A 22,501-nucleotide genomic window follows, 5' to 3' on the forward strand; every position below is an offset into this window, starting at 1 on the left:
AGAAAACAAATGAGACTATATATGAGACCATATATGAATTCATATAAATTATTCTACATGAAATACTGTAAATATATTTTTAGTAATTAGCCATGGATACTTGGCTAAAATACCTAGTGGTGGACTACATCATTAGTTTCATAATCAGATTTTAATGCTAAGACACATCTGAAAAGGATCATAGGAAATGATTGTGTTCTTGTTCATGACAAACCAATGTGTGGATGTCAGAGTGACACTTCAAGCCTCCCATGTGACCACACTCCTCTAATACTTGTTCCAAATTAACCTTCCAGCACTCCTTTAACTGCCCCCTCCCATCAGATGCCACTTGGCCCATCACTCACTCTAGCTCTCTCACCTTCTCCACTCTCCTTATTCCACTGACCATGCATGTTCCAAAAACAGATCAACTTTTAATTTCAGTGCTACCCCCTATGTATGCTAATACCTTATGCTCCTTGCCCACCAAATAACCCCCCACATCCTCAAGTCTGAGATGCCGAAGACATTCAACCCCTAGACTATAACTCGGCCCTGCAGAGCCATACGCAACTAATTGGAATTTTGGGGTGTGGCGAATGCAACTTTGACCAATAGGGCAGCTGGCAGCAGTATAAAACACTGCACATGTGTGAATTTATTTGCTCTTTCTGTCAGTCCATCACTCCTGTGAGGAGGGGGTCCAAGTAACGGGGGGCAGATTTTGTAGTACAGAGAGCAACAAGAGCAATAGGGACAATCAATAAAAGGCACGGATAGACCTGTTTAACTAAGCTTTTGCCACTTCTGAAGATCCTTCACCCTTGACAGGATGGAGGACTCCCATATGAAGAAGCCGGCCGAATGTCTGGCCTACTTCTCAGTTAGTGAAGCCACAGGTCTTTCCCCGGATCAGGTCAAGAAGAACCTGGCTAAGTACGGCTACAATGGTGAGATTCATGAGATGTCTTGAAGACGCATGTGGGGTTTCATAGAAAGACAACCAAACACTCTGACTGGTGGAAATGTCTCTTTTTAGGAAAGCACGGAGATAGCATTACAATAGTGATTTTGGGTTAAACTTTTAAATTGTGAAAACAGAAGATGCAATTGCATAGATGGTTTAGAATTTTCTCAAATGTTCAGACTCTTCAGTGGCATTTCAAGGGACAACAACAGGTTGTAGTGCAGAGGCTGGTACTGAAAATAGACTTTGGCGGAGGGGGAAAAGGGAAGAAAGACAGGTGATGGCACAGTGGCCTTGCTTGGTTATATGAGAGGTCTTATTAGATTAGCAGTATTTCAAGCAGATGGGGGAGGGAGATTCTTAGGTTCTGGCTGATTACCAAGTAATGATATTCAAAACAGGCCCTCTTGAACAGAGAGAACTTGGCATGCACAAGTCTTTAAAAAACTCAAATGTAATGATCCGAAGTGTTCCCGAAACTTTCCTGAATATTGAAGCTGGGACTGTAGATGTTTAGTATTGTAAACCGTTCATATTTTATAAATGTTCATTCAAAATTGATAAATACAGTGCACAATGTCTGTATAGCTGTTTCTGTGAGACTGAACATGTTCCTTTTTACTAATAAGTAAGTCATCTGCAAAGTTCTTAAAATGCCTCAACTTCCTTTTTCATATGTGTCAAATAAAAATCAGTTGGAAATGTTATGGCTTAATAGCGCCTCTGAGGTACAATGAAAGACTGGCCAGGGTAATGTTGTTGTGCTGTCTTGAATTCTGGTCAGTTGTTCATTTTCTTTCTTTCTTTCTTTCTTTCTTTCTTTCTTTCTTTTTTCCTCGTCTCTCACTCTATACTTTGTTTCTCAGAGCTGCCAGCTGAGGAGGGTAAGTACAAACATATTGCAAAAAAAAAAAAGTGACATCATGGGAAATAAATTAAGTCCATATTCACCAGCCACTATGGTATCAATAGAATCTTTAAATCTGGTAAGGATTGAACTAAATTCCCATTCCTTTTAGGAAAATCCATCTGGGACCTGATCATTGAGCAGTTTGAAGATCTGTTGGTCAGAATTTTGCTGCTTGCTGCCTGCATCTCTTTCGTAAGTTACTAACAAGTGGACAATTCAGAAAACACTGCAGATAGTTTGCAACTACAGAGAAAAATCAATAAACACGTTTGAGGTGTTCATCTAAATGTTGATATTTACTGAATATAAATATTAATATAATAATAATTGTAAACACGCATAAAGTGAACCTGTCAGCATATAGATATAGCATGTCACATACTTTTAAACATACCCTTTGAACTTTAGCAGTGTGTTGTATGAACAGCTGTTGTGACAGTATAGGTTGCCATACTGCACTTCATGCTGTAACATACACCACGACCATTTATGGTGTTATGCAACAAGGTACATATGTTAATTTGACATTTATTTTAGCGTTATGGTTATGTGCAAAAGTCTACATAGTACTGAGAAGAGTACAGCATCAGCATTATGATGTTGGCAGTATTACCTACTGCAATGTAGAATCAAATAGTATCCTATAGAGCTGATTGATCTTAATTTATTGTGTCAGGAAGCCATATAAATGGTGTTATTTATCTCACAGCTTTCTAAGCAGGAAAGACTCCGTAAGGTGGATGTTTAGGGGGTTCAGCGGGTATTGGGAGGTTAGAGGTGAACATGGGGGGATATTAATGTCTGCCACCCTCCACACTGTGCCTCAACCAGCTGTTCCAATAGCCTTAGAAGGAAAATATTAAGGGGCTCAGAAGAAGTGAGTGAGGGAGCAGGGGTTATTTTAAGAAGGACTCAAGTTGAAGACAGAAACTCTATCCTTTTGAAAGGTCAGGAGAGATGCATGAGAGAAAGCACCAGCGAAAGTAGTTATAACAGCAGGACTGTTGTGCAACAATATTGTGAAATAATGTTTTGACCGGTTTTTATATGCATGTATTGCACAAGAGAAGAAATTAAGCAACCAGACCAATAGCATCATGAATTTCAGAAGTAATATTTAAGGTGGGCCCAGTAAGCCTCTAAGCCTTCCACTGATAAATAAATTAAAAAAGTGTATTCGAAAGTAGTTGGAAAAAATCTTTAAAGTCTCTAAAATCTTTATATTAATGGTGTAATTGCCTATACATTTTTCTACATTTTGTAAGATTTAACTTCAGATTACTTTGTGTTTCCTCTCATCCTCTCATAAAACACTACTGAGTGTGATAACACATTATTTAGCAGAACTGTATACTGAAGTACAAAACTCTGTATTGAAGTACATTCTGAAATTATTTTAAGCACCTTTTTTAATATCTTTCATGGATGATACATAAATCAGATTAATATATATATATATATATATATATATATATATATATATATATATATATATAGATATATATAACATATTTTTCTTCATAAATAATTCATAGAAAATTCAAAGGATACAGCAAAGATGTCAAGTCTTAATAAGTATTTATATTTGTTTTAATATATATCCTGAATGGAATGAAGAGCAATATGTACCTTGTGCTGGTCTCTAATTTCTCTCTTTGTGTGCCTTTAGGTCCTGGCCTGGTTTGAGGAAGGTGACGAGACCGTCACTGCCTTTGTTGAGCCTTTTGTCATTTTGCTCATTCTCATTGCCAATGCCATCGTCGGTGTGTGGCAGGTAATGCACCAAATACACAGATAAATGTAGATTTTACTGTTTTCATAAAGTAAATTATGTGAATGCATAACTCACTTGCATCTGTTATGTAAACCAAGCAAATGGCTGTCTGTCATTCAGGAGCGTAATGCTGAGAGCGCCATTGAGGCTCTGAAGGAGTATGAGCCTGAGATGGGTAAGGTCTACCGTTCTGACAGAAAGAACGTCCAGATGATCAAGGCCAGAGAGATTGTCCCCGGTGACATTGTGGAGGTGTCCGGTACGTCTTTTTCACCTGCTCTTTTTTTAGTCTATTCATTTTGCAATAGCTTATAGAAATACTTAGTATTTTTTAATAAACATATTAATTTTCTATACAGATATACAGAAGTCCCATGGTGACCTACTTTTTTTTGTCGCTATGTGCAGTAATACAACAGAGCACATTGCATAGAATACTATACCCACCACATACACTATAATCTTGGGTCCATAGCTAAATATATTTTGTAAGTTTACTGTAGGTCTGATTTTTGTTCAGGTTCTTTTTGTTGTAGCACTGGTCATGAGTCACTAGTGTTTTGGTATACTGCTCACTCATTCTTTCCTCTTTCCTAGTTGGAGATAAAGTTCCTGCTGACATCAGGATTACTGCTATCCGTTCCACCACCCTTCGTGTTGACCAGTCCATCCTGACTGGTTAGTGCTTTTAACAGTGTTCACCTCTACTCTTTACTCAAACAATGATCGTTAAAACTGATATATAAATTATTAGAACATTAAAACTATACAAATGCTGCAAATATGACAAGTGGTTTCTTTTTAATTAAAATTAATTTGTGAAGCAGCAGCACTCTCTTCTCCTGTGTATATTTATTGTGTATTATATTTTATTGTAATTGTATATAAATAAGGTTAAACCTTTGTACAGGTGAGTCTGTCAGTGTGATCAAGCACACCGAGCCTGTCCCCGACCCTAGAGCTGTCAATCAGGACAAAAAGAACATGCTTTTCTCTGTGAGTTTTCATCCACAAACTCCTCCAACTACTCATCAGTTGGTTTCTACTCGTACCTCAATACACACAAGTTTCTGGAAGAAAGTTCCTATCAGATAATGATAGCTCTAACCTTAGCTCTAATGGTTTTTGGTACTGGAACAACAAACGTAATCATAAACCTAACCATTAACCCCAACTCCAGCCTGATCATAAAGTCTTCATGGTAGAAAGAAGTATTGTTCCAAGAACAAGAAGTAGTTTAAGTTTCCTTTCCCACCTATAGGGCACAAACATTGCTGCTGGCAAGGCTATTGGCATTGCTGTCGCTACTGGTGTATCCACTGAGATTGGTAAGATCCGTGACCAGATGGCCGCCACAGAGCAGGAGAAGACCCCTCTGCAGCAGAAACTGGATGAGTTTGGTGAGCAGCTCTCTAAGGTTATCTCTCTGATCTGCGTCGCTGTCTGGATGATCAACATCGGCCACTTCAATGACCCCGTCCATGGTGGATCCTGGATCCGTGGCGCTGTCTACTACTTCAAGATCGCTGTTGCTTTGGCTGTAGCTGCTATCCCTGAGGGTGAGCATGATAACATGTGCAACACATCTCCCAAAGTTAATTATGTAATTCCCACTACACACCACATTATGTCCAGAACAGGGCTGAAAGCTTGACCTTTATCTATACTTTACATAAAGCATATTATCTAACCTTTTGAGATTATCAATATTATTAAAAGATATTAATCCAACCATAAACTCTACTCTCATCAGGTCTGCCTGCTGTCATCACTACCTGTCTGGCTCTTGGTACCAGACGTATGGCCAAGAAAAATGCCATTGTCCGTTCACTGCCCTCTGTGGAGACCCTGGGCTGTACTTCTGTCATCTGCTCCGACAAGACTGGCACCCTGACCACCAATCAGATGTGTGTGACCAAAGTAAGTGTTCAGCTATCTTTATGTACACACGTCAACTAAGAAATAATAAAGCTATTGCTAATACTGATATACTGTAATCCTAAAGGTGAAGTGTGTAATTATTTCACCGAGGAAATACTCTTCTCCCAGTTTAATCTGCTGAAACAACTGTAAGCCATCGGTAGGCTGACTTTCAGAGTTCACTTGGATAAGATAAAATAATAATTGCTTTTTTTGGGGGGGGGGGGGGGGGGGGGGGTATGCCTTTTATTATTAAATAGGACAGTGGAGTGCAGACAGGAAAGTATTGGGTGGAGAGAGGGGGGCGGGATCGGCAAAGGACCTAGAGACGGGAATCAAACTCGGGTCGCCATTAGGACAGATTCTGCTATATCTATATATATACTGCTGCGCACTATCAACCAAGATCAACCAAGTTTGAGAGTTTGGGGAAGGACTATTTTTATTTATTTATTTTTTAAATGGCAGAATGGAGGGGGAAGTAGGTGTGTTTGGAAAAAGTATTGTGCATGTATACATTTATATTAATAATGGCATATTTTTAATTGTACACTAAGATGAAATTGTGTATTATTACAGATGTTCATCATTGATAGAGTTGATGGTGATCACGTTGAACTTGAATCCTTTGATATCTCTGGCTCCAAGTACACACCCGAGGGTGAGGTGTAAGTACACAATAAAACACTTCCCCTAAAATGCTCCTTTTTATTATCAGGCTATCAGCATGTTAAAGTCACAAATGTAATCTGAGTGGCATCTTTCTCTTAGCACAAAGTTGGGTGCTCGTGTTGACTGCAGTCAGTATGATGGTTTAGTTGAGTTGGCCACCATCTGCGCCCTCTGCAACGATTCCTCCCTTGACTACAATGAGGTGAGAGATACATACTCTTTTATACTTCATTCTTTTGTTCTCTTTTCTATGTTTGTCTGAAGACAATAACTGTCATCTACCTCTGTGTTACAGTCCAAGAAGATCTATGAGAAGGTCGGTGAGGCCACTGAAACTGCTTTGTGCTGCTTGGTTGAGAAGATGAATGTTTTTAAGAGCAATATCAACAACCTGTCCAAGATTGAGAGAGCAAATGCCTGCTGTAGTGTAAGTAGAAATGTAAACCTTCTTAAAACATCAGTAATGTAGCTTGGCACTGATAGCTCTGTAACTCAAATTTGTTTCCATCTTTATCCTGTGTAGGTTGTGAAGCAGCTAATGAAGAAGAACTTCACTCTGGAGTTCTCCCGTGACAGGAAATCCATGTCTGTGTACTGTAGCCCTACCAAGGGTGATGCAGGCTGCAAAATGTTTGTGAAGGTATGTGTCCCACTCAAAATAGTAACATGGTTTCTTGGAAGTTCCTTGAAAATAACATGGTATGTGAAAGTATATGTTATCTAGTGCATCATTGTACCATGGTACTGTCACAACGTTATTTGTAAGGATTTCAGACGTAAATGATCACAAAAAATGTTAATATTGATGGGGTTCTTCAAAAAAATAATAGATGCATTTCATGACTCCTCATTTTGTTAATATAGGGCGCTCCAGAGGGTGTGATTGACAGGTGTTCCTATGTACGTGTTGGTTCTACTCGGCTACCCCTGACTGGCGTTGTAAAAGATAAGATCATGTCCGTCATCAAGGAGTGGGGTACTGGCCGTGACACTCTGCGTTGCCTGGCACTTGCCACCCGAGACAATCCCCTGAAGGTTGAAGAAATGAACCTTGAGGACTCTACTAAATTTGGTGACTATGAGGTGAATATGAAAAACATCTCTCCATTCTCCCATGTCTGGCTGGTAAAGCATATTGCCCAGCAAGTCTTACTAGTTAAACTAATCAGTAAGGCTGTCAGCCCATGCTAGAAACCGGCATCCAAAACATTCCATATCGGAAACTTTAGATGTGGATGCTCAGCGTTTCCTCTTGTTGAATAAATTTGGCCAGAATTTCATGTTAAAAATTGTACTATTCATAGGCTATTTAAGACAATGTTAAGACTAGATGGCAAATGCTAGCGTAAATGCTGCACTATTCTCTGGTTTCTAGAGTACAGAAAATGCTGTACTCACTCAAAGCATAGACTGTATCCAAACAATCACTATTATAATATCAGTATGGATAATAGCAAAATATGGAGATATTCAACAGCGATGATATGCTCCAGCTATGGTGGTACAGCATTGATAATGGATAAGGTTTAATAAATGCTAAGCTACATAAAATCTTTGTCTTATTACTTTCCTGTCTTGTTCAGACTGACTTGACCTTTGTTGGCTGTGTCGGTATGTTGGATCCCCCCCGTAAAGAAGTTACTGGCTCCATTGAACTGTGCAGGGCTGCTGGCATTCGTGTTATCATGATCACTGGTATGCTTTTTATCCATCCTTTCATGAGTCATCTTCCTCAACCTTTTAATCTTTTATTGTTGCAAACCTGACACCTGTCCACAAAAACCCTCAGGTGACAACAAGGGCACTGCTGTGGCCATCTGCCGTCGTATTGGCATCTTTACTGAGGATGAGGATGTAACTGGCAGGGCTTACACCGGCCGAGAGTTTGATGACCTGCCCCGTAGTGAACAGAGCGAAGCTGTCTGTAAGGCATGCTGCTTTGCCCGTGTTGAGCCCTCCCACAAGTCTAAGATTGTTGAGTTCCTGCAGAGCCACGATGAGATTACTGCTATGGTGAGACATAAATACAATTTACAAGCCAGCTTCCACAACACCATATCACATGAAACCCTGCCTTTAAGATGATATAGTAATGCTGTTATCTTTCCTTTAGACTGGTGATGGTGTCAACGATGCCCCTGCCTTGAAGAAGGCAGAAATTGGCATTGCCATGGGCTCTGGCACTGCCGTTGCCAAGTCAGCCTCTGAGATGGTCCTGGCCGATGACAACTTCTCTTCTATTGTGGCTGCTGTTGAGGAAGGCAGAGCAATTTATAACAACATGAAGCAGTTTATCCGTTACCTGATTTCTTCCAATGTTGGGGAGGTCGTCTGGTGAGAATCCATGGCCTTGTTTAATGTATGTTTAATGTACAGTACAGTATGTTCACGCTTGACATTCTCTTCTTTTCTCATAGTATTTTCCTGACTGCTGCTCTCGGTCTGCCTGAGGCTCTAATCCCAGTCCAACTGCTGTGGGTGAACTTGGTGACTGATGGTCTTCCCGCCACTGCCCTGGGCTTCAACCCCCCTGATCTTGATATCATGGGCAAGCCTCCTCGCTCTGCCAAAGAGCCCCTGATCTCTGGCTGGCTGTTCTTCAGATACATGGCCATTGGTGGTTGGTATCCTTGTTATTTCTGTGGGATGTCAGCTTACTCAAATTCTCTATGTGAGTTTTGGTGTTAGTCTAATGAATTGACCGTCCTCAGGTTATGTGGGTGCTGCTACTGTGGCTGGCGCTGCCCACTGGTTCCTGTATGATGAGGAGGGTCCTCATGTCACCTACTACCAGCTGGTAAGTAATATCTCCATCATATTATTATTTATTATTGTATTTAGCACATCTGTTCTCACCTGCTAAATTCTCTTCCTGCTGTAGTCTCACTTCATGCAGTGCCACGAGGAGAACGAGGACTTCACTGGCATTGAGTGTGAGGTGTTTGAGGCTGCTCCACCCATGACCATGGCCCTTTCTGTCCTGGTCACAATTGAGATGTTCAACGCTCTCAACAGGTTACATCTTAACTGCCGTTTTTGTCATACATGATTTTGTCTTGAAGTTGCAGCTCTTGTAACTCAACAGTTATATTCCAAAATCTAGGGAACCGCCTTACTAATCTAAAGTCTAAGGCAGTATGTTAACCAAACTTTTCCCTATAGTAACTGTAACTGATTTGTAACGTTCTTCACTGAGAGCAACTTTCTTAACAGTAACCTATATGTATCACTAAAATAGTAACTTGTGAAGTGTATGTACCGTGTAATTACAATTTCCCTTAACTCTGTCTAGCATCTTAAATCATTATTTTTTTATATTTCTGTGGAAGATACAATACATCACAGCCTTAGAATTTGGCGAAAAAATTGCATCTTAAAACAGTGCCTAAAACAACACCCATTTTTGAGGCCACCACAACACACCACCTACAAATTAGCAGTTAAATTTTTTAACATTTATCTATGTTATACATCTGGAACTAAGTGTATTTACTGTGCGTATTTACTGAATACATGAAAACACAGAATTTAAAAAGAAAAACAGTTCCTAAGACAAAAAGGGAAAAAATCAGTTCCTAAAATTTTAAAATACTTCAGAATCGAAATACAATCCCAGGTGATCAGAGGGGACACGTTTTTGACAGGTGTAATTGAGGCCAGTGATGCCATACAATACTGTCAGGTTATGCAACTGAGCTAATTTTACCCCGACACTGATTTCTATGTATTTCTCAATAGCTTGTCTGAGAATCAGTCCTTGGTGCGCATGCCTCCATGGAGCAATTTCTGGCTAGTGTCTGCCATGACCCTCTCCATGTCCCTCCACTTCATGATCATCTATGTGGACCCCCTGCCCGTAAGTCTCTCATCTTTATTTCATCCTGTTCTTTATATTTGACTATATCTTTTACACTGGCTACAACTTTTCTTTTCCTATTACAGATGGTTTTCAAACTAACTCACTTGAACGTGGAACAGTGGATGGTGGTGCTGAAGCTTTCTTTCCCTGTTATCCTCATTGATGAAGTGCTGAAGTTTGTTGCCCGCAACTACCTAGAGGGTGAGTTCTCAAACATATGTAAATATGCATGTATTTACATAATTATAAAATAGCATGCATTTAAGTAAACACAGTTTTCATTGTCAAACTACATTCATACTTATACTCTATTAAAAACTTGCTGACTTGTTTCTATGAATGAAACTTAATATAATTTCTTCATTAAACTTACATTTTTCTATTTCTTATAGATTAATTGCATTTAATATTTTTCTTCATATAACTTGTTTGCACTAAAAAGTTATTTTTTAATTCCACACTCTTCCTACCTTTCTCTTATCTCTCACGCTAATTTCATTTATTTCACACTAACCTACTATATTATTTTCTAGCCTAAACAGTCCTCACCTCCCAGTTTTCAAGTAACAGAAGCAAGGTATCCAATAATAGCCGTGCTGTACCTGTCTTTATGGATGTCTACATGTCTCTATCCTTTTGCATGTTTACTGTTTTGGTTGGTGTTGCTTTGAGAGAACATGTGGTCTTAAACTTGTCTGTGATTCAGCCATGCATGCATGGAGCTCCAGTGAAATTTATGATGAACTTTCTTCTTGTCTTCCCTTGTATTGTCAGCCCAATAGAAAAACTGGCTTATTTCTACTACTGGAGACATTTTATTTTATATGATATAAACTAACTTCTTGCTAAAGTGCATGGTGAATATTTATTGTAGATAGAGGAATGTTGTTCCAGAACCATTAAGGATGATCCAGGAATGTCCTGTTTGGGTAAATCATGTTTCAAGAACATGCTCTGCTTGTGTAAATCAAGTTAACACAAATACATTATTTTCTTGAAGTTTCAAGATACAGTGTTGTGAATTAATACATTAGTTTATATTACAATACTATGTATTGTAATTTAAGGAAATGTGGATGTTAAGCTCCAATAAAGATGAAACGGTTACTTAACAAACAGATGCAATTGTGGACATAGTCATTTTTTAAAGACCAATTTTATAAAAATAAAAAAAAATTTTTTTTTTTATTATTATTTGCAATGCAAAAATAATATGATGCTTTGCTAAATATCGCAATATTGTAAAGTGACATTTATTAAGATACACACATGTTGTGAGGTAGTGGACAATACACAGTCCTGCTGATACCCAAAACAGGGTTTAAAAAATCATGTTTAGTGCTGCTTAACATTTGCTCAGTGTTCTTATGTTTATTAAAACTCATCTTTTTGTGATTCCCAGCTAAAGCGTGAAATTTAGAGACAACAACGTGGGAGTGAAAAAAAAACAGGAGATAAAGAAGAAGAGAACAGCAAGAGAATGAATGAGGAAGAATGGGAGAAGAGAGTATTTATATCCGCTGAGACAGAAGCTCTCATGAGCCCATCTGCAGAATGGAGAGCACAAAATCCCCCCCACAAATAAAAAACACAGAAAAACTAAGTTTAGTAACAGAGATGAATATATAGGTCAGCCCTTACAAATTAGTGTTTGAATGCCAAATTGTTTTATGAATGGACTAATAAGTGAATTAAACATTTTTTGTTAAAATTGTATACCATTTTACAGTCTCCATTTATTTCTCTTCATTCTATCTCTACATATACATACCTGCACAGGTTTGTGTTTTTAATTCCATTCCTTAATTACCTCATAGAGGCATTTCCCCCAATTAAGTCATGAACATAACAATTACTTGTTAATCAATAAAAGTAATTTAATTGGATTTAATATTTGATATGAATTCTCTTCATGGACGATGCAGTTGTTTACACACAAATTGATTTACATGCCTTTGCTTCATTGGTGAAGTGAAGGTGTTGCATTAAAAAAAAACAAATCACTTTACACATTAACCTGTTAACTTCAATCCTATTTTTGGACCCAAGAAATGGCATAATAAAATTAAAATGGATGTAGTTCATGAAACCTTTGCATTAGCATAAAACTACATAATAGAAATATTTGGCTACAAATCAATATTTCTACAACTACATGTATTGAATGTACAAACTGCTCACATCCATCTGAACTAGAATGAGCTGCTTCTGTCATGGTCCTTGCACAAGAACATGATCACCTAGAATGCTTCATATTTCATCAGGATCAAAATTCCCCTTCTTTTTCCGTTTCACCTCCACTTTCTTTTCGTTTCTGTCTTCCACCTCTTTCCTCTCTCCCACAGTATTCCAAGTGGTAAATTTTCAAAAGTCAGCAGGTGTTACCAGTGATACTTTCGATTGCTTCAGTCTGTTCCTGTCTGTTGTGCTGCTGAGAGGTTTGCGTTTGTAGCTCCGCTTTTTTATTTAATCTTTACCTTACTTTCACTCTCTGTTGTTTACAGTGATAATATATAACTTAATTCCCACCATCTTTCTGGTATTATCTATCAAACTAATCTAACTAATTTGATCGTTCGCTTTTTAAAACAGCGCATCAGCTGGTTAGCTTGTTACTCGCGGTTCCATTCGCGTTTCTATTCGTGCCTGTTATTGTTTTCTATTTTCTCGCTTCGTTTTCATTTCTCTCTCGCTCCGTTTTTCACGAGTTCATCAAACAACAGTGGTAAGTGTTAAGTTAAGTTGGTATCATTCATCAGTCACTGCATGTGAGTAATGGCTTCTTCTCCTGCTATAGTTGTATAATGACATGTATAATCTGTCTCTGTCGGCGACGAGGGATTCACATGTGATAAATGCAGGGAAATAGTTAGGCTGACAGAGGTTTCAGAATTAGAGACATGCATCCAAATTTTAGTTGAGGATAGTAAGAATGTGAGGGCTGTAGATACTGCTTTGGATGCGACTAGCTCAGGGAGTCCTGTACATTGTTCGGTTCCGGTAGAGGCCGTGCAGCAGGGCAGCTGGGTGAGTGTAAGGCGGCCTAATCGCGGGTCAAAACACCGCTCTTCCGTTCCGATCAGAACATCAAACAGGTTCTCCCCACTCAGTGACGCACCCACTGAGAAACCTGATGAAAGTGCTCTGGTTATTGGTGATTCTATTGTACGGAACGTGAAAATAGAGACACCAGCCACCATAGTCCAATGTTTACCGGGAGCCAGAGCGCCTGACATCTTGGCAAATTTAAAAGTGCTGGCTAATGCTAAACGTAAATTCAGTAAGATTGTTATCCACATCGATGCTAATGATGTTCGACTTCGCCAGTCGGAGATCACTAAAAATAATGTTAAAGAGGTGTGTGAACTTGCAAGTACGATGTTAGACACTATAATATGCTCTGGTCGGCTCCCTGCTTGACGAGATTCATAGCAGACTGACATTACTCAATGGCTGGATGTCTAAGTGGTGCCCGCAGAATAACATAGACTTTATAGACAATTGGACGAGTTTTTGGGGCAGACCTGACCTGTTGAAAAGAGATGGTGTTCATCCCTCCTGGGGTGGTGCCGCTCTTCTCTCTAGAAATATGGCACATAGTCTTAGAGTTCGTACTTGACTAACTGGGGCCCAGGTCAGGAAGCAGACAGACTGGCTAAACCAACTGTCTGCTAGCCGCCTTACGTCACAGAAGTCAGTTAATTTTCAGCACATAGAGACTCCTTCACCCAGATATCACACTATAGAGACTGTGTCTGTTCCCCGAACTAGAAAATACAGAAAACGTCCAAACCAAATTAAGAGTAACAATTTAATTGATGTTCAACAAATAAAAAATGTTTACAATACAGATAAACAATTGATAAAGCTTGGCTTACTGAATATCAGGTCCCTTTCTACAAAAGCACTTTTTGTAAATGATTTGATCAATGATAATAATCTAGATTTGCTCTGTTTGACAGAAACATGGCTAAAACCAGATGAATACACTACTTTAAATGAGTCCACCCCCCCCCCCCCCCCCCCCAAGATTACAGCTATAAAAATTAGCCATGTCCAAAAGGTAAAGGGGGAGGTGTTGCTACAATTTATAGCAATATTCTCAGTATTTCTCAGAGGGCAGGCTTTAAGTATAACTCGTTTGAAGTTATGGTGCTGCGTATAACATTATCTAGAGAAACACGTGTTAGTGATAAATCCCCTGTGATGTTTGTACTGGCTACTGTATACAGGCCACCAGGGCACCACACAGACTTTAATAAAGAATTTTCTGATTTTCTATCTGAGTTAGTACTGGCTGCAGATAAAGTCTTAATTGTTGGCGATTTTAATATCCATGTCGATAATGAAAAAGATGCATTAGGATCAGCATTCATAGACATTCTGAACTCTATTGGGGTTAGACAACACGTTTCCGGACCTACTCATTGTCGAAATCATACTCTAGATTTAATACTGTCACATGGAATTGATGTTAGTGGTGTTGAAATTCTGCAGCAAAGCGATGATATCTCAGATCATTATCTAGTCTTGTGTAAACTCCATATAGCTAAAATTGTAAATTCTACTCCTTGTTACAAGTATGGTAGAACCATCACCTCTACCACAAAAGACTGCTTTGTAAATAATCTTCCTGATCAATTCCTCAGCATATCCAACAGCGCAGAAAAACTTGATGATGAAACAGAAACGATGGACTCTCTCTTTTCTAGCACTTTAGATACAGTTGCTGCTTTACGCTTAAGGAAGATCAAAGAAAACAGTTTGACTCCGTGGTATAATGAGCACACTCGCATCTTAACGAGAGCAGCCCAGAAAATGGAGCGCAGATGGAAGAAAACAAAACTAGAGGTATTTCGTATAGCCTGGCGGGAAAATACCCTATCCTACAGAAAAGCATTAAAAACTGCTAGATCTGATTACTTTTCGTCTCTTCTAGAAGAAAACAAACATAACCCCCGGTATTTATTCAATACAGTCACTAAATTAACAAAAAATAAAGCATCAACAGGTGTTGGCATTTCCCGAAAGCACAGCAATAATGACTTTATGAACTACTTTACTTCCAAGATCGATTCTATCAGAGATAAAATTGTAACCATGCAGCCGTCAGCTACAATATCGCATCAGATATAGATCCACTGAGGAACAATTCCACTAATTCTCTACTATAGGAGAGGAAGAATTGTATAAACTTGTTAAATCATCTAAACCAACAACATGTATGTTAGACCCTATTCCATCTAAACTACTAAAAGAGCTGCTTCCAGAAGTCATAGATGCAATTTTGGCTATTATTAATTCATCACTGTCATTAGGATATGTCCCCAAAACCATCAAATTGGCTGCTATTAAGCCTCTCATTAAAAAAACACAACTTGACCCCAAAGATTTAGTTAATTACAGACCGATCTCAAATCTCCCTTTTCTGTAAAAGATACTAGAAAAGGTAGTATCCTCGCAATTATATTCCTTCTTATAGAAAAAAAAGTATTTGTGAGGAATTCCAGTCAGGATTTAGACCGTATCATAGTACTGAGACTGCTCTCATTAGAGTTACAAATGACCTACTTCTATCATCTGATCGTGGTTGTATCTCTTTATTAGTTCTACTGGATCTTAGCGCTGCGTTCAACACTATCGACCACAACATTCTTTTAAATAGTACTTATCTGAACGGCATCAGTTCGTAGCAGTGAATGAAGAGATATCATATTGATCACAAGTGCAGTACGGAGTACCTCAAGGCTCAGTACTAGGGCCGTTACTTTTCACGCTTTACATGTTACCCTTGGGAGATATTATCAGGAGACATGGTGTTAGCTTTCACTGTTATGCTGATGATACTCAGCTCTATATTTCTTCGCGGCCCAGTGAAACACACCAAATTGAGAAACTAACGGAATGCATAGTCGATATAAAAAACTGGATGACGAGTAACTTCTTACTGCTAAATTCTGAAAAAACAGAGGTGTTAATTATCAGACCTAAAAACCCCACATGTAATAATCTAGAACACTATCTAACACTTGACGGCTGCTCTGTCAATTCTTCTTCATCAGTTAGGAACCTAGGTGTGCTGTTTTATAGCAATCTTTCATTTGAAAGCCATTTCTTGTTTAGCTCCCAAAATCTGGAACAATCTACCTAATACTGTTCGGGAAGCAGACACACTCTTTTAGTTTAAATCTAGATTAAAGACACATTTCTTTAACCTGGCTCACACATAACACACTAATACACTTCTATTATTCAAATCCATTAAAGGATTGTTAGGCTGCATTAATTAGATCACCCGGAACCGGGAACACTCCCCATAACACATGATGTACTCGTTACATCATAAGAAGAATGGCATCTACGCTAATATTTGTCTGTTTCTATTCTGTTTCTCAGTCCGTGTCCGGATCAGATGGTGGATCGGCACCGGGAGATGTATGTGGCCCTGATCATCGGCAGAGGGCGGACACCTGGATGAGCCCTGGGGTCATATCCCCAGTCACCGTAGCGATCCGGTCCGTATCCAGCCCAGATGGTCACTGCAGTCACCAGATCCAGTTCCAGTTCGTATCCAGATCAGATGGTGGATCAGCACCCAGTGACGACCTCTACAGCCCTGAACGTCAGCGGAGACCAGGACACTGAGATGAGAGCCAGCGACAGATCCCTAGTGAGGACCCCACCACTTAGACAGCCATCGGGAAAAGACCACTGGAACCAGTTGAGCCCTTACAATCTGAATTTGCTGCAGTTGGAATTGAACTGCTGGTTCGTTTGGCCAGAGGAGAACTGGCCCCCCGACTGAGCCTGGTTTCTCCCAAGGTTTTTTTCTCCATTCTGTCACTGATGGAGTTTTGGTTCCTTGCCGCTGTCGCCTCTGGCTTGTTTAGTTGGGGACACTTAATTTCCAGCGATATCGTCGACCTGATTGCACAGACACTATTTTAAAAGGGTCATATGATGCGAGATGACGATCTCTTTGGAGTGTTACAAGCTGATTGTGCATAGATAAGATCTCCAAAGAGACATTCTTAGAAAAGAGACAAAACCAAAGAGACGTTCTTTATCAAAGTTAAGACTCTGCCACGCCCCCCTAAAACGGCTCATTCAAACACGCCCCCACATGTCTACGTCACAATGTGGAAATATTTGCATAAGGCGTGGTTTCAGTAACTGCAGAGGTGTTGATGCAGCCAAGACGGGGAGAAGCTGTGTGTTTCTAGGCGAAAGCAAAAGCACTTTATTTGGCCTTCCAAAAGTAGATGCAACAGAACAGCAACGCATTTTATGGAGGACAGTTTCGTGAACCTAGGAGAGGAGATAATTCTGACTCTGCTATGACAATCTGTCACTTCTGAATTTGCTATTGTCTGTTCAAATGCGGAGTTTTTCTCGTCGTGTGTGTGTGTGTGTGCTCGCGTGTGTGAGCGAGGGAGACCAGGTCACACACACACACACACACACACACACACACACACAGTCGCATCACAGCAGAGTGTATAGCCCATCAGAAATAGTCTTAATCGCGGCTTGTTTGCAAACATATACAAGCGTCATCACTGTGTCTGTCACACGACTCTGTTCCCCTCTCGAGCTTGAACTGATGATAAAACAAAGGACATTATTAACTCTCTTACCATAGACTGTAAAAAAAGATGGACGATGCGTCTCTGCTTCCTTCCACTATAGAAAAGTGAAGCCAAAACATCTCAGTATGGCCGCTGCCATCGTGAGCAAATGACGTCATTTGGAGCCAGAGTCTGCGCAGTAGAGATTCATTTGGAGCCAGAGTCTGCGCAGTAGAGATTCATTTGGAGCCCAAGTCGTGAGGTCGAGCTGCGGAATCAAACTCCCGCAGACCAAATCAACCATAACGACATGCCCTGTTTTTATAGCATCAAATTACTAGCTAAAATCAAACTTACCACAAAAACGAACAATTGAACATATATCAGCGTGATAACAACTACCTTAAATGACCAAAATCAGATTTTGGAAAATCGTATTGGAAGTGTAATTAAATTTTTTGTTATGACTCAAGTCCCATTCGTTTACATGGAGAGTGCGGGGTTTATGACCTGTACTGCAGCCAGCCACCAGGGGGCGATCAAAGTGCCCGCAGCTTCACTTTCCAGTACGAGTGAGGCACACCCGGGCTGTATTCGAAATAGCCCCCTATACCCTCATTCAATATTCCCTACATTAGTCCACTCATACAGTTCACTTGAAGGAGTGAATGAAAACGAGTGAGTGAATTTGGACACTCGGTGCACTGGAAGGACTGCCGCTTTTGCATAGTTTACTTGCTGTTAAATAATCATTTGAAACGGGCAGCTCCAGTAGTAAGATTGAAGGATTGATTTTGAACTCTGTCACGGAAATTATGTATAAACCCTAATAGTCAATTTACAATTAATTTGTACCTGTGTTGTATTATGCTGTATTACGCCATGGACAAGCGCTTCTAAAATTAATGGATGGATGATTCAGCTGCGGGCGCCATCTTCTGGCGAGACGCGGGAATTCATTCGGCGCGCGACTCTCACAGTGCATTCTGGAGATTCTCTAGCCGTTCAGTGTACATCGGTTGTACACTCGTTTTTGCAGTGCATTGTGGGATTAAATGAGTGCACTCGAGAACATCCACTATGGTTTCGAACACCACTTAAAATGGCTGTCCATTTAGGAGGCAATTTCGGATACAGCCCCGGTCTTTACATTTATTTTGAAAGCTAAAGCTCGCAATTATGGAAAGGGGCGTTACATTTCTGACGCGGCTTGTGGTGTTCGGCCAATCACAATGCACTGTGCCATTTGGCCAATCAGAGCAGACTGTGCTTGTCGGAAGGAGGGACTTTGTAGAAAACTATGCGTTTGAGAGAAGCATGAGGACCTACAATAATGCAAAGTATTTGAAAAATAATGTGGTTTTTGATCATTAAAGCATATCAACATACTCTGTTACACCAAATACACAAAATAATGATCTTTAAAAAAAGCATCATATGACCCCTTTAACCAGTGGCGGATGCAGAACGTGACAGATGGGTGGGCCTGGATTAAGTCGAGGTGGGCCTGAATCTATGGGTGTTCCGAAATCAAGGCTGGGTTTCCCGATAACGTTGTCTCTTAGCGCGCTACGAAGACTCTTAAGGTATAACTTATAAAGGCATACCATTTCTAGGCGTGTTCCCCGAACAATACATTAGGAAGCTGCTTAAGATATATACCTTCTTACGTGCGACTCTACCAAGTGCTGTCCGTGGTGATAGTGCTGAATTGGTTGATATCGATTCCACGGCTCCAGAATCAATTATTCTCTGATGCACGGGCTGCTTCACTGCATTATGTGAGAAAGCGGTGTTCTTTATAAAATAATCACTTCAGAAATAGTTGAAATTGCATGTATTAGGATAGTCTAGCCTACATATTTTAAAATTGTATCATATATTGCTGCCACAATAACCATTTAAATTTTTTACGTGCTTTCTTCTAGTTTACATTTTTTGTTTGTTGTGATGAAGCTGCGATGAAATATTGTTCTTGTAAATACTTTCCAGCATTTCAGTAAAAAAAAAAAAAGTGTAGCCTAAATAAGAAGGTTTCGGGAAACGCTGAAACCTTGAGTCCTCTGACGTTACTAGGTGCTGTAGCCATTAAATAAAACGTATTTAGGTTCATATATATGTTCAATATTATAATATATGTTTTTATTTATTTAATCTATTTTGGTTATGAAAAGTGAACACTGAACAGCATTATAAGAGGCGCAATATGACATGGTCAGACATGATTATGACCACTTCATAGGTTTGTTTTGTAGAAAGACTTTCTTTAAAGTGAATTTCGTTTTGTATAAATTGTATCTTAATTTTAATCAATTTTTCATCAACCAATTGCCTGGATTTAATGAATAAGAAGCAAATATACCAGACAATATAATCATGGAGGCGCCCGCGCGGTCACTTGCACTGCACGTTAACTGGAGCGCATCTCATCCTAACTTAACGAAACTCAGTGTATGCCACACACAGACATGAGAAATACATCAAATGCACAAAGCTTGAAATGTCTTTAAACAAAATAATTCAAAACGAAAAAAAATTAAGGTTATAACATGGTGTTATTCAAAATACGTTTTCCACTTGTCTAGTTCAGGGTGCTTGCAAGAAAAGTTCTCAAAGTGATCATAGCTGAAAGCTGCTCGGGAATACTTTTCTCATTAGAACCATACTGTAACACAATGAAACATTCAAACTGCTTTATAATGGTACAAAAATAGTTTATTAGCCTACTTATTTTGTAATTTAAATTTAATCTACTGTCAAAACTGAGCTAAATACATAAGCCTATATAACATAGGCTATGGCTATCGAGCCAGGAATATATCATTCACAAAAAGGCAACATTGTGATAGTGCTTAGGGAAGATCAATTAGAGAGCACGTAGCTCTAACAAAATAACAAAAAAACAACCACAACATAACACTCTATTCAGTGAACATTTAAAGTAATGACATGTTAACTGAACGAATATTTAGGCCCTGAACAAGAGGCTGAGGTCAACCCCCACGTACACGTTTAGCTTTCTAAAAAATCAACATTATTTGAGCTCAGAGGCTCAAAGTAGCCTACTTAATAGTCTCATCCTGCTATCAAGCCACAGCCTACATGTAAAGAAAACCATGGCCTATACCTTACCTTGTCAGTTCTCTTTCGAAAGATAACAGGGTCAAATTGTTCAAGCATTCAGTCACCATTGATGCTCTCAAGCGAGTGTTGATCCTGTGAGTAGCGGAGAAAAGTCTTTCAACACTGCAGGACGTCATGGGTAGTGTGATGATGGCCCTTAACAGACGGTTCATTCCGGGGAAAATATCAGCAGCGCAGGCATCCAACAATTCAATTAGTGAGGGCATTTTGTCTTTGTCAGCTTTGCCCTTGATGAATTGGGTAAAAAAGGCAAATTCCGCATCACAGACTGTTATCCCATACAAGCTGCAAGGAGATTTGATCAGTTCTTGTGTGCCAAAAGTGGTGGATCCTGGGATGAGGGCAGCTGAAGCTCGCATTATTCCGTAGGTGTCGTCTTTAAATCTCGTTATCCAGAATACAGTTCCAGAGGGCTCTCAGATCACCATTATTCTTGATAGCGGATGTTTTTCCCAATGTTGTGGTGACAATAGACTGACTAAACTTTGCAGGCAGCTTTTGCTCACGAGACATTATCAGATCCCAGCATGCTATCTCGTATTTATCCATCAACTCCTCCGTCAATCTGAGAACTTTGTCAAAGTCACCATCTGAATCATCTCGAAAAGTGGCAAGGGTGGCTTTCAATGTTTCAATTAAGGAGATGCAGTCTGTCACACAGATTGCTGGACTTTGCAGCCCCTTTGTGGCAAAATCGCTACACTGAAACAACTTGCAAAACACAACAAGCATGAAAATGAACTTTTTTTGTTTGCATCTGTTGTAATAGGTTATCTGCATCTAGTTTTGTCAGTCCGCTTGTCTCAGAATACTCAGCAAGAGTCTCAAGTAACACGTCTAGCATTTCTAAAACTTTATGAACAGATCCTGATTTAGAGCTCCACCTGGTGTCACATGACCTTTCCAGTTCCTTGCATGGGCGTTCTGGATGCATTTCCTTCTGAAGTTCCACAAACCGAGCGTGCCTCTGGGCCCCAGTGAAGAAGTTGTGTATCTGATTGATGACAGTGAAAAAAGTACTGACGTGTCCAGATGATTCCGCAGCAGCACAAAGCACAAAATTCTGTGGGAATTACAGTGTACATACACAGCTTTGGGAAATGTCTCTTTTAAGATAGATTGAACGCCTCCTCTGTGCCCAGACATGACCGATGCCCCATCAAAACAGAACTCGACACAGAGAGAAGGGTCCAAACCAAGTGGTTCTAGAATTTCAAGGATCCTCTGCGATATTCCTTGAGCAGACAGGTCAGCTGTTTTGACAAAGCCCAGCGCTCGTTCTTTGATTGTCCCACTATGGATAAATCAAATACAGACAGCAACTAGCTCGCGTTTCGAAACATCTTTAAACTCATCTGCAAGTATGGCAAAATATGTGGGCCTAGGCTGTCCTTGCATCTCCGTTTTTATCTTCCTGAGTAGAAGTGAAGCGGCAGCCTCAAGCAGCTCGTCCTGAATGTGGTGGGACATGAGTGTAGCATTTCGTGGCAGTTCAACAAGTTTTTTTTTTTATTTCTGGGTCGTACTTCGATATAAACTCGAATAGCTCCAAAAAATTCCCCTTGTTTAACGCTTCCTGAGTTTCCCGGTGCCCTCTCAGGGGTATCTCCATTTTGGCACACTGCATGACAACATCCAGCACAACTTTGACGTGCTGTCGATTACGTTCAATGAACGAAATGGAATCTCCGTGCATCTGATTTAA

At 39.8% G+C, this 22,501-nt stretch overlaps 1 protein-coding gene across 1 annotated transcript; it reads left to right on the forward strand.

Annotated features, from left to right (window-relative positions):
* Positions 1–646: 646 nt before the first annotated feature.
* On the forward strand, positions 647–11,980 carry LOC306857344 (sarcoplasmic/endoplasmic reticulum calcium ATPase 1). The gene is made up of 23 exons (XM_079397250.1): positions 647–932; positions 1,816–1,833; positions 1,969–2,051; positions 3,529–3,633; positions 3,754–3,892; positions 4,231–4,311; positions 4,544–4,629; positions 4,895–5,192; positions 5,387–5,553; positions 6,133–6,221; positions 6,325–6,427; positions 6,521–6,652; positions 6,749–6,865; positions 7,090–7,308; positions 7,809–7,920; positions 8,015–8,238; positions 8,339–8,559; positions 8,643–8,845; positions 8,937–9,022; positions 9,107–9,240; positions 9,964–10,081; positions 10,168–10,285; positions 11,487–11,980. Exons 1-23 carry the CDS (start codon positions 815–817, stop codon positions 11,495–11,497), a joined length of 2,982 nt encoding a protein of 993 aa, XP_079253376.1. The 5' UTR covers positions 647–814; the 3' UTR covers positions 11,498–11,980.
* Positions 11,981–22,501: the final 10,521 nt, after the last annotated feature.

The sequence above is a fragment of the Barbus barbus genome, assembly GCF_936440315.1.
Source record: "Barbus barbus genome assembly, chromosome: 38".
Lineage (NCBI taxonomy): Eukaryota > Metazoa > Chordata > Actinopteri > Cypriniformes > Cyprinidae > Barbus > Barbus barbus.